Below are 12270 nucleotides of genomic sequence, written 5' to 3' on the forward strand. Positions count from 1 at the left end.
GCTTTTCTTTACCCCTTGGCTTTAATGCTTTTTCTCTTTTCTTTTTTGGCTTTTATCAAAAACTAGGGAAAAAAATAAAAAAGGATTTGAGTTAAAATTAACTACGTATACATACTCTTATACACGTTTGCATTTGTGTACTTCAGCTTTTCAGATCATGATACCTTTTTTTCAGTCTCTTTGCTATTGTTGGTACTTTTTTAACATATTAACTGTGGTGGTGTGTAGAAAATGAGAGAGAATAAAAGCAAACAAATCAGAATTTTCTGATTAGAATAAAAGCCAACAAATTAGAATTTTCAGAAAAATGTGAAATTTGTTTATCATTTGAGGTCGTTTGGCATCTTAGGATTGAACAAGGTGAATGACTATAGTTTCAGAAAAGGAAAAGGTGATATTGACTGATTTAGGGATAAATCAAGAAATGCGACATTTCATGCATGGATCTTTTCACTTAGAGTGCAAGGATGTCAGTCAGAATTTGCATGGTATAGGAAATCAATTGAAACTTGAGCCCATAGACATTTACTTCAGCAAAATTCTTACTAATTACCATGACTGTGTCAAGTTAGACTGTTGTAGGCATAATCTAAAGTTTACAAAAGGTTGAAATTCTTTTGTCTAATTGTAAACCCCATATTAATGAGATATAATTTATATATTTCATATAACTTTTTATTTTTATATATAATTTATATATTTATATATAATTTATATATATAATTTATATATTTATATATAATTTATATATATAATTTATATATTTATATATAATTTATATATTTATATAATATATATAATTTATATATTATATATAATTTATATATTTATATAATAATATAATTTATATATATAATTTATATATTTATATTATATATAATTTATATATATAATTTATATATTTATATATAATTTATATATATAATTCATATATTTATATATAATTTATATATAATTTATATATTTATATATAATTTATATATAATTTATATATTTATATATAATTTATATATTTCATATAAATTATATATAATTTATACATTTCATATAATTTCATTATATGAAATTTATATATTTCATATAATCAGATATATTTCATATAACACTAACTATTATTTGAAGTCTTTATTTAAATCAGTAAAGTGTTATGTGTTGTACATACCACTAGTAAACCTTAGTACCATCCCCAAAGTCACTTTAAATAGAAAATTAAAGCCATGTATAGCTGTTTCAAATCACCTCTTTTCTGAAAAGGCAAGTTGTCTAAGTTTTGTGTTGTTTTAAGTGACACAGTATGTGATATACTTACTGTAGACCTGAATTTCATTTTCTGAAAATTATTTTTGTTGATTCTTAATCTTTAAGTAGATATTGAATGATCTAGCTTAGAAAATTATGTCAAGTATTCCAAATTGGCACTTAACAGTGCATTAACATCAAAGATCTAGTCTCATTTTCCAACACTCTGTATCAAGGATTTGCAAAGTAAGAACTTATGTTGAAATTCAGCCTGCTACCTGTTTTGTAAATAAAGTTTTATTGGGATACAACTACACTTGATCACTTATTGTGTATGGCTGCTTTTGTACTACGGAGGCAGAATTTAGTAGCTATGATAGAGAGTGTAAAAATTATTTTAGGTAAAGCCTAAAATAATTACTGTTTGGCCATTTGCAGAAAAACTTGGCTGATCCCTACTCTATATAATCTACTTGAGACTAAATTATGACATAATCTATCTTTAATATCTGTGATATCCATATTTCCTGAAACTTTTAAAAAAATACAAGTAGAGAAATACAAGTATCAACTTTTTCTCTTTCCAGACTCATGTTTGTATTGAAAGTTACTTGCATCTATGCAGATTTTCACATCTTGAAGTAATCATTTTTTTATTTTAACTAAAGTTATATTTTTCTTTTGGTGGCCATTTATCACTATAATTATATCAGTTATAAAGAATAATAACAAAATAAGATTGAGATCCAAATGCTAAGTGGCTGACTTAGCTCATTTACGTCCTGTGTGTCAGACCTAGCACAGTAGCCTTACCAAAAACATAATTGAAATTCACTTATCAGCAAAATGACAAGTCAGTATATATTATGTGCTTTTAGCAGCAATCACACAAATTATTTAAAGTCTGAATACTAAATTCATGTGCCAGGGATCTGGAATAGCCCTTGATAAGAACTTTTGATTCTGATTTTTAAAAAATGTTTAAATTATTAGTAGGGAATTTTAATATTAGACTAAATACAATTATCTTAAACCTTTCTTATTGAAAGCTGTTAATTTAAAATGTTTGAACTCTTCGTCTTCCTCTCCTTAAAGTAATGCTTTACATTGCAATGCCTGAAGACAGCCTATAAATATTACATAGAAATTCCATACACTTTTTTTGTGTGTGTTGATTATTTGGAATATATAGACTAGGTAACCTACTGTTATTTCCTTCCTGGTCATATAAAATTCTTTGAAACTAAAAATAGAGATTTATAACCTTGGTAACTAAATGTCTTTTGTTGTTGCAAAGGTTCCAGAGCAAGCTACCAGTCCAAACGTTTAATTGTCCTGTATCTGTTCACATTTTAAATTATCAAGGTCAACAAGGTAATTGTGAAGTTTATAAGCATTTTAATTGGGTTTTATTGGGTAGCTGCCATAATTAGATCTTACTTTGATTTTACCTAAAAAGAATGGCAATAAAAGATAACAAGGTAAATATTTCTCACCACATATAACTTCCTTAGAAATCGTATTTAGCCAACCAATTACTTCTGGTTAAATGCCACTCATTTTCTTCAAATATTTTCACTATGATAATAAATAAACGTAAGAATTTTATTATCTTATACTTTTCTGTTAGGTTTTTCAATTGAGATGAACAGAAATGTTTATCTTCACAATTCTTGTAGAACAAACTTTTGTTAGGCAGCATCTTTGAAAATTGTTCATTTATTTTGAAGAAAAAAAGATAAGAGATGAAAGTAGTTACGCTTCTTGAAATGTAAACCTAAGTGGATGTTAGTTGTTTGAGATACATTGAATTATATATAACTTAAAATTGCCTTCCTGTTAACTGATACTATTTAAGTATGTCTAGAAATAGCTCTTTAATATATGTGTATATATTTTTTCTGTTAAAATACTAAGTTCTAAAAGTACTACTTTTCCATGAGTGTAGTAATTTTATCCAGTTGTGAAGTTTGGAACCATTTTGTGGCATATTTATTAGGTGTCTTCTATTATCTTTGGCTAGTATCCTCTTTTATGGTAAGTGTCAAATCATAGGAGCACAGAAACGGGGAAAACTTGAGAAAACAGAAACTTGGATATCTAAACTTTTTAGTATAATTTTAAAATAATTGAGATCCTTTCTAGAATCTATATTTTTCACTAACACATATCACAAATTTTCTTTTAATTACTTTGAATGGTTGCCTAAATTATATTATAGACATTTTCCATGTAATTTAAAACTACTTTCTTTACCTTTACTGCATCTTTAATTTCTCAACGTCAACAAACATTTCAGTAGCCACTATGACTCTTAAAAGACAAAATGCATTTCTGAGGGGAACCAGTTTGTATTTTTTGTCTTTATGTTGAATAATTCTACATATATTATGAAGAAGAAAATAACAGTCATCTAAAAATTGTGGTCAGCCTTCCTGTGCATTTGTTTTATAATAACAAATAGGTAACAGCAAGAGATTTTTACTTCAAATTTAGTGTAATTATTTGTCATTGCTTTTGAGGGAACATAGTTAAACTTTGTAATAAAAATATTAGCCTTGTTTTACTTATGATGGTGTCCAAAAAAAGAGAGGAAATACAGTTTCTGATAAAAATGGAAAGTCCAGGAATAAATATAATGATGAGAATGAGTGCTTTTATCACTGGGGAACTTTCTTCATCTAAGCACATATGAACAATTGATCCTTGTAGTCATATATAGCAGTAAACATTAATAACTTAACAGTCTGAAGTCAGTGCAGAAGATATGGAGCATTATTGAAAGATGGAGTCGAGCAGGTGGCACTTTAATATGTTCAGTGTCATGGTTGACTCTAAAGACTAGTCGAATGAAATTACTTGAGGTTCTAAAGATTTAAAAAGCGAACTCATTTTGCTGCACTAAGGAAATGCTACTGATCAGGCTTTCTGTGTCCCTTTTTTCTAGGCTAGAAAATATTAACCCTGAAGAAAATGACATGGTAAGCCATTCTCTGAGGAGATTTCTTGATGTCAGTCTTATATCTTAGAGGCTTAAGTTCAATTGAGTGGGTTTCAAGAACTAAGATGTGGGAAAAAGAAGAATTGACACACTAATAATGTACATCTTTGCTGCAATATGAAAATTCAATAACTTCACTCAGTCAATTTACAATTCACATGTGCCTATTAATTAAAACCCTATATTAAATAAAATATATTAAAACTTCATGTCTGACTAACATATAATGGTGTTGGTAGACATTACAGGAATTACTGAACAGAATAAACAATGCAGACACAGGGATAGCTATTCAGAAGAATGGAGCTATAATTGTGGATAGAATCTACAAGACCAAGGAATGTAAAATGAGAATAACTGCAGAAGAAATGAGTGCACTAATAGAAGAACGGGATGCTGCCTTGTCTAAGGTAACTCTGCATATATCTGTAAAAGCATATACTTACCATTTTCCTCTCTCTTTTTTTAACCATTAAAAAATGACTTTGGCCCAGATATTCTTAATTCACATTAATTTTTAGCACATAATTAATACCACAATGATTAGCTATGTTAAAATAATTATGTATTTTATTATACTACTTTTCAAAATATGAAACCTCATTTTAAATAAAATTTAATGCAGTCTCATTTCTTAATAAAACTAAACTTGTTTTATTACAGACTAACTTGTTATAGAAATTTAGTTATATTTTTTCAATTAATCACTTTTATATGGGACTTCTTACTTAAATTACAGTTTTCTGAAGGCTGAGACTATGTCTGTATTACTGTTTTATTCCCAGTGCCTAATTCAGTACCTTTTAGTAAACCTTGATTAATGGATCAAAATTATTCATGTATTTTTTTCTGAATGCTACTTACACCTTCCTGCCCTACCTGAAACCTGATTCCCTCCCTTAGGCCACTGCTTCCAGTGCAGTCCTTTCAACTAGTGGCTGTGCTCTCTCTCATACCAGTTATACCACTGGGCTTGGAGGCTTGTTTCTTGTTATTTTATTTAGTGTGTGTGTGTGTGTGTGTGTGTGTGTGTGTGTGTGTGTGTGTGTGTGTGTGTAGATTTGGTATCACCTTGTGTGTGTGTGTGTGTGTGTGTGTGTGTGTGTGTGTGTGTGTGTGTATAGATTTGGTATCACCTTGTTTCCCAGTCTGCTCTTGAACTCCTGGCCTCAAATGATCCTCCTGCCTCGACCTCCCAAAGTGTTGGGATTACAGGCATGAGCCACCATACTTGGCCTTGTTAGTGTTTTCAGATCAATGTCTTTTTCACTCCCTAAATACCTCCAGCTCTGAAACTCATGCATCAGACTGTACCACCCAGTACACACTATTGTTGTAGTCATGTACACACTTCTATGTCACTTACCTTGTTTTCGTAAAAATTTTTGGGCCTATTCCAATGTCTCTTTCTTCAGCCTACTCCTGTCATAATTCTTGGTGATGTAAATTCCTATGTAGATAATCCTTTCAAAAATTGCAGCCTCTTATTTCCTAAATTTCTCTACTTTAGTCATTGTGTGCTGCACACTGTATCTGCTATCTACTCTGTGGTCATACTCTGTTCCTGGTCATTCTGAGTCTCAATGTCAAGCTTCCCGCTTTCTGACTACCAGCTGCTATCTTTCTAGCTCACTCATGCTAGAACTCTGACTCCAGCATTTTTTTTTTTTTTTTTTTTTTTTAGACAGAGTCTCGGTCTATTACCCAGGCTGGAGTGCGGTGGTGTGATCTTGGCTCACTGCAGTCTCTGCCTCCCAGGTTCAAGTGATTCTTCTGTCTCAGCCTCCTCAGTAGCTGGGACTACAGGTGTGCACCACCAGGCCCAGCTAACTTTTTGGTATTTCTTGTAGAGACAGGGTTTTGCCATGTTGGCCAGGGTGGTCTTGAACTGCTGACCTCAAGTGATCCGCCCACCTCGGCCTCCGAAAATGCTGGGATTACAGATGTGAGCCACCGTGCCTGGCCTCAACTTATTTCTATCAATCTTACTAACTCTTTTCTATCCCTCAAACCCCTTATGCCCTTACTCCCCCACCCCAACACACACACATCTGGCTTAAATTCCATAGCCCATTATAATTATCGCCAACTTGCACATAATATGACCTCATTTCTCTTGGCCCTCTTCCTTTGTCCTACTCACCCAGCAAAATCAAAATCTAGTTAAATGAATCTATCTGTTTTGTATCTTCACAGCTTTGTAAGGCAGGAGAAAAATCACACAAATTTACTGACTGTACTTACCTTAAATCCATGATCAACTATTAATATATTCAGTTAGGTTCTTAGTGTTGCCTGGCAACTTCTTGCCTTTTGCTTGTCTATTCACTCTCCCCTCTAGAGGACTATTTTATCTCTTCTTTCTCCTTAGTTATCTCACCTCTCCTCCCAGTTAAAAAGATAACTTTTGCATGCCCACAGCCATTTCATCTACCAGCCTACCTGCATTTGCACACATGTGCTCTGCCTTTTCTACTTTACTTTTTTCTAACTACATGCTTCTATTTAAAGACAATCTCTCTATTTCCGTACTAGTTCACATCTTTTCTGGCCTTCACAAGGTGATCACTTAACCACTTGTTCCTTTTCTCTCCTACTTCATAAAATGTTTGATATTAGTTCATTTCCATTGCTATCCAAAATGCCTTACCACCTCCCATAGAGGCTGAGTGGGAGTTTTGGTAAGTCTTGGCCTAGTTGTGGTTCACCCCTGTATTTTGGATGAGGCCTCCCAAACTGAGAGCTGAGTATTTACAAGGGCCCGACTCCTGGACAATCCTGTATTCTAGTGTGTGTTTGTTTCCTCAGCACTGGAAGACTGTGGAAAACTCAACTATTTTTTCAGAGGTTTGGGGGCTTAGCTTTTTAACTTAGAGACCTGTAGAAGTTTGGAATTTGGCAAATGATTTGGTTCAGAAACAAGTCTCAAATCTCCATTTTGTCACTTCAGCCCTGAATAGCTGTCAAAAGCTTGGGTGGTTTCTCTGTCTTCCAGCAGGAGCTCTTTGCCTAGTTAAAGTCTGATTTCTCAGTGTTTTCCCCATACCTAGAATATGACACTCTCGGGGGGAAAAAATAACTGCAGATACTCCAATCCTTCCTCTCCAGTTAACTCCTCTTCAGAATCTTAGACACTCAAGCCATTATTGCAGCAACAGCCCTCTGATACCTTTAGGCAGATGATTTTTGCATTAAATCTGGCTTTTCTTGTTCTTGAATGAAGCGTTGGTTCACCACAAATGATTCCATGCTGTCTAGACATGGAAGTAAGTTAACTAAAAATAAGCACATAGAGCATAATTAAATTGACTGCCACTCATTCCCTCTTCCTATCTTTTCTCCCTCCACTGACTTTCATGGTATAAAAGGATAAATAAATAAGAAGTTAACATTTGGTAATATTTGCTGACAAGTTGTTATGTATAAATACCACCACACTATATTTATGGTTATGTTTTATGAGAAAGGAGTTGTTTAGTTATTTTAATTTGCTTATTTGCAAGCCCTCTGGCTCAATAAATACTCATTTTAATTTTTATGTTACAGTCATTGTATACTTACACTTTTGAATTATTGTCTTATATTTCTGAATGGAATCTTTTTTTAACTTTGATTTTTTAAAAATAAACTTGTTGGAATAGTTTTAGATTACAGAAAAGTTTCAAAAATAGTACAATATAAACAGCTCCCATATATTACCCAGTTTTGGTTTTCCCTAATTTTGTTATCTTAAATCATTGTGATATGTTTGTTAAAGTTAGGAAACCAACATTGATACATTAGTATCAATTCAACTCTAGATGTTATTCAGAATTCAACAGTTTTCATTAGTGTCCTTATGTTCCATGATCCAATCCAGGGTAGCATATTGCATTTAATTGTCACGTCCTTCTAGTCTCTGGTCTGTGACAGCCTATTCATCTTTCCTTGTATTTTTTTCCTCCATAAGCTCAATAATTTTGAAGAGTACTGCTCACATATTTTATGGAATATCTCTGAATTTGGGTTTGTTTGTTTTTCTCATGATTAAAGTGAGATTTTGAGTTTTGGGAAAGAATACCACAGGGATTTTGCCTTAATTTAATTAAATTAACTTTTTACTTACTCTGAGAATGGATTCTCACTCTGTCACCCAGGCTGGAGTGCAGTGGCACCGTCTTGGCTCACTGCAACCTTTGCCTCCTGGGTTCAAGCGATTTTCTTCCCTCAACCTCACAAGTAGCTGGTATTACAAGCGGACGCCACCACACCTGGCTAATTTTTTGTACTTTTTTAGTAGAGATGGGGTTTCATCATGTTGGCCAAGGTGGTCTAGAAGTCCTGACCTCAAATGATCTGCCCACCTTGGCCTCCCAAAGTGCTGGCATTACAGTTGTGAGCCACCGTGCCCAGCCTTAATTTTAAAGCTATTATTTAGCATCAGACATTTTCTAATTATGTCTTCTGTATAGTGCTAGGAGAACTTTAGTCACATTCCATAAAGATATTAAAAATTTCAGATTCAGTGATAATTTGTTGACTTTGATACACTTGATATCTTACTTTATTTTTCAAATCAAGTCAGAATCATTTATTTACTTTAATTGACCTAGTTAAAAATGTTATCTTTTTCAGATAAATCCTTATACTCTTATTTATCCCAAATTGTTTTTTCATTTCTCTTCTGTCTCAAACTGAGAGCCAAAAGCCTTAAAGTCTTTCATAGAATTAATTTAAAAATTATAATTAGCAGTTGTTTGATCAAGGAATTATCTTACCAACCAGTCCTCTATTCTTTCTTTATCATTTTTTTGGCCAATTCACACTTCCCTATTTTATTCAAATTGTAGAAATATCTGGAATCAGAAGATAAAGCTGTGAACTTCCATTTCTTCACTATTCTCCTTTTCCAGGATCTTTCAGATTATTATTCTATACAAACAAAAAATTTAGAATTTTAATTGCAAAGATTTTTATAGAATTATAGAATTTTAAATTTCATAGGACCTTAGGAACTATCTAGTTAAATTGTTCACCAAATTAAGTAATCTGATCTGTCACTAATTTTCAATTTAGTCAGATACCCATCTTCTCTTAATATCTAGCCATTGGTGTTAGAATTGGTCTCAGAACATTTGACAAATAAATCATATTGCATCAAATATATTCAAATATTTATCAGTAATGTCCTAAGTCATGAGGGCTAGGCTGAGAAACACAACTGGACTCAGGTCACACATCAATAAGCAACAGAAAATTATTGAACTAGCCAAGATTGGTGATTTATTAGCTTTGAGGGCTGACTTTATTGGGAGATACAGTAATTCAAGTAATTATTCCTAGATATTCTGGCAAAATTAGGCTAGCTCTAGGCTATGTTTTACTTATAAGGGTATACATAAATGGGAAAGGCCTGGCACCTGGAGGCTTTGGGTGTTATTGGTATTTGTAGTTAGAAGGATAATATTGTAGAGCTCTTCATTAATTGGACCCTTGCTGGTACCTAAGTGAGGGGCCCGACCCCTGAGACCTGAATAAGTCAGGTATGAGAATGGGTGTAACTCTATGGACTTTATGGACTTTAACCAAATGGACCACTCAAAACAGAAGGCAAAAGTCTTGTCATAGAGACTTAGAGTACAGCAGGGATAAAGGAAGAAAGTGGTAAATTCTTTATGTACATGCATGTTTGGAATCTATTATAGGCATAATGGAAAATATGCTGTGACTCTTCGATTAATTTCATTGGCATCGACTGATGAGAATGGAGCTTTGATTATATTGCCAGGCTTGATTATAATTAGTTCAGAAACTATATGAAAAGGTGCATACAGGCTAAAAACATTTAGGGGCAAAGCACAGCAAGGCAAAGCAGAAACTAGCACTGTTTCTGCTTTTCAGGTATTTTCGCATCCTTCAACCTTTCCTTGGGTTTCCTTCTACTTTTGTGTCTTCTAGATGTTAGTTTCTTCTTGCCTGTTAAGGCCAAATCAGTGATCTTACATTTCTGTTTTCTGAACACCATATGGAGAATCTGAACTCATCACTATTTTCTAGAAATGAGTCATTCTATATATCTAAATTTATTATCACTCTTTTAATTTCTGTACTCTTGTTTCTTGATTTTATTGTTGAAAATATTTCTAAGATACTTATATTGCTCCTTTAGATGAAATATAATGAGCACACCTTTTGTGATAATTTAGTGGCTCATTTTTTATCAAATATTGTAATGAAAAGTACAGATCCAGAGATCTTTCATGTTCAACATTGATAGAAAACCCATGGAAGAATCAAGGGGTAATTAAAGAAATTCAGCTAAACATTTCACTGTTCAGATTCCTTTACCAATATAGGCTGCAAGCCTATACCAAGCACCAAGCTGAAGGAGTAAACTAAGTAAGAGGAAGACGTGAATCCAATCTAGTGATGTAATGAAGAAAATTCTAGGAAGACTGCTGAAGAATGCATGGAAAGTGCATTGGTCTGTTCTTTTTGATTCTTTCTGCCTTTAAGCCTGTTTTTCCCTCTTACTAGAACATACTTCCTCTCTGCTTGTTGCTCACTTGTCTGCATTATACTTCAAAGCCATTTTAAATATCATCTTTTCTGTAAAGATCACTCACATGAAGCAATATTGATAACTATGTCATTTGTGCCCATATTTTACCTTGTATCCTGTTACAGGCCTTATCATACTGTATTACAGTTAATTGATTTTATGCCTGGCTTTCCTACTATCGTGAACTTGCATGAAGATAGAAGCTGTTTATTTATTTGTGTCAATCACAGTCCCTTGGATGTGAAGTTACTTATTATGTTTGTGGAATTATTGAACTTGGCTATTTTAGATATTTCAAGATACATGAAACTAAAAGCATTTAGTGAAATATTATTCATTCATCCACATTTTATTGAGTACCTGTTATGTGCTGTGTGTTGGGAACTCAGCAATAATCCAGATATAAAAGGTTCTTACTCTTATGGAACTTACATTTTTATATGGAAATGTAGATAGTGAACAAACAGATAAATAAAGTACTTTCAGGTAGTGGTGTGATGAAAATAGTTAATGTATAGTGACAGCAGCTGGGGGTGGGATTGTCACTTTAAATAGGGTGATCAAGGCAGGCCTATTTTTCAAGATGAATTGTTGCTCTAAGACTTGAAGACTTGAAGAAGAGAAGTATCCAGCTGTGCAGAGAGCTATGGAAAGAGCATTCCATTAGAAAAGAAGAGATCAACAGTGCCCTGAGAGAGTGAACAAGCTTAGGTGTTTAAGGCGTCAAATCAAATGTGCCAGCCTTACATTTGATTGAAGTACAGTGAGCAAGGCAGATAGTTATAAGTGATAAGGCAGAAGACATAGGCAGCAGACAAGTCTGTATGATCTTGGAGGTAATGGTCAGGAGCAGATATTGCATCTAAACACAGAAGGGACTGAAAGAAAAAAGCTGTTGAAATAGTCTAAGCAAAAGATGAAAGTGATGGTGGTTCAGAGGAACAAGTGTAGATCAAGAAAAGTGGACAGATTTGGGAAATATTTTGAAAGTACAATAAGTAGGCCTTGAAGACATTGGATTTGGACATAAAGGAGCAGAAGGAATTAAGGCTAACTTCTGTATTTGGATTTGAACACTGTGTTGGCTCCATCTGTTGTGATGGGGAAGTTTCTTTGGGGTAGGATCAACATATTTTGGGAGGGGTATTACATTCTCTTTTGGATATGGTATATTTGAGATTATTCTTAAAAATTCAAGGGGAATTTTGAGCAGTTACTTGGTTATTGCAGCCATTGGGATGTGGATAAGTAAAACTATAGGACTAGATGAAATTGGGGAAAGCTCACCAAAGAGAAGAGGGGCCAAGACCAAGTTGTGTGGTGTGTCAACATTTAGCAGTTGGGCAAAAGAGGAGGAGCCAGGAGAGGAGATTGGAAGGGAATGTTGAATGGGGTAGAAGGACACTGAAATGAGTGTGGTGTCAGGGAAGGCAAGAGGGGAAATTGTTTCTGTTTATTTATTTATTTAAATTTTTTTTTTTTTTGAGAC

The 12270-nt window shown here is 33.3% G+C and overlaps 1 protein-coding gene across 19 annotated transcripts in view; it reads left to right on the forward strand.

Annotated features, from left to right (window-relative positions):
• MIPOL1 (mirror-image polydactyly 1) overlaps positions 1-12270 on the forward strand; it is a 406056-nt gene that overhangs the window by 110189 nt on the left and 283597 nt on the right. For all 19 annotated transcript variants that reach the window (XM_063651559.1, XM_054448526.2, XM_063651565.1 and 16 more), the window contains 2 exons: positions 4187-4220; positions 4480-4650. In XM_063651559.1, the coding sequence (XP_063507629.1) occupies positions 4187-4220; positions 4480-4650 (205 nt within the window). The remainder of the gene's footprint in view (positions 1-4186; positions 4221-4479; positions 4651-12270) is intronic.

Source organism: Pongo pygmaeus, chromosome 15, assembly GCF_028885625.2.
Source record: "Pongo pygmaeus isolate AG05252 chromosome 15, NHGRI_mPonPyg2-v2.0_pri, whole genome shotgun sequence".
In the NCBI taxonomy this organism is placed as follows: domain Eukaryota; kingdom Metazoa; phylum Chordata; class Mammalia; order Primates; family Hominidae; genus Pongo; species Pongo pygmaeus.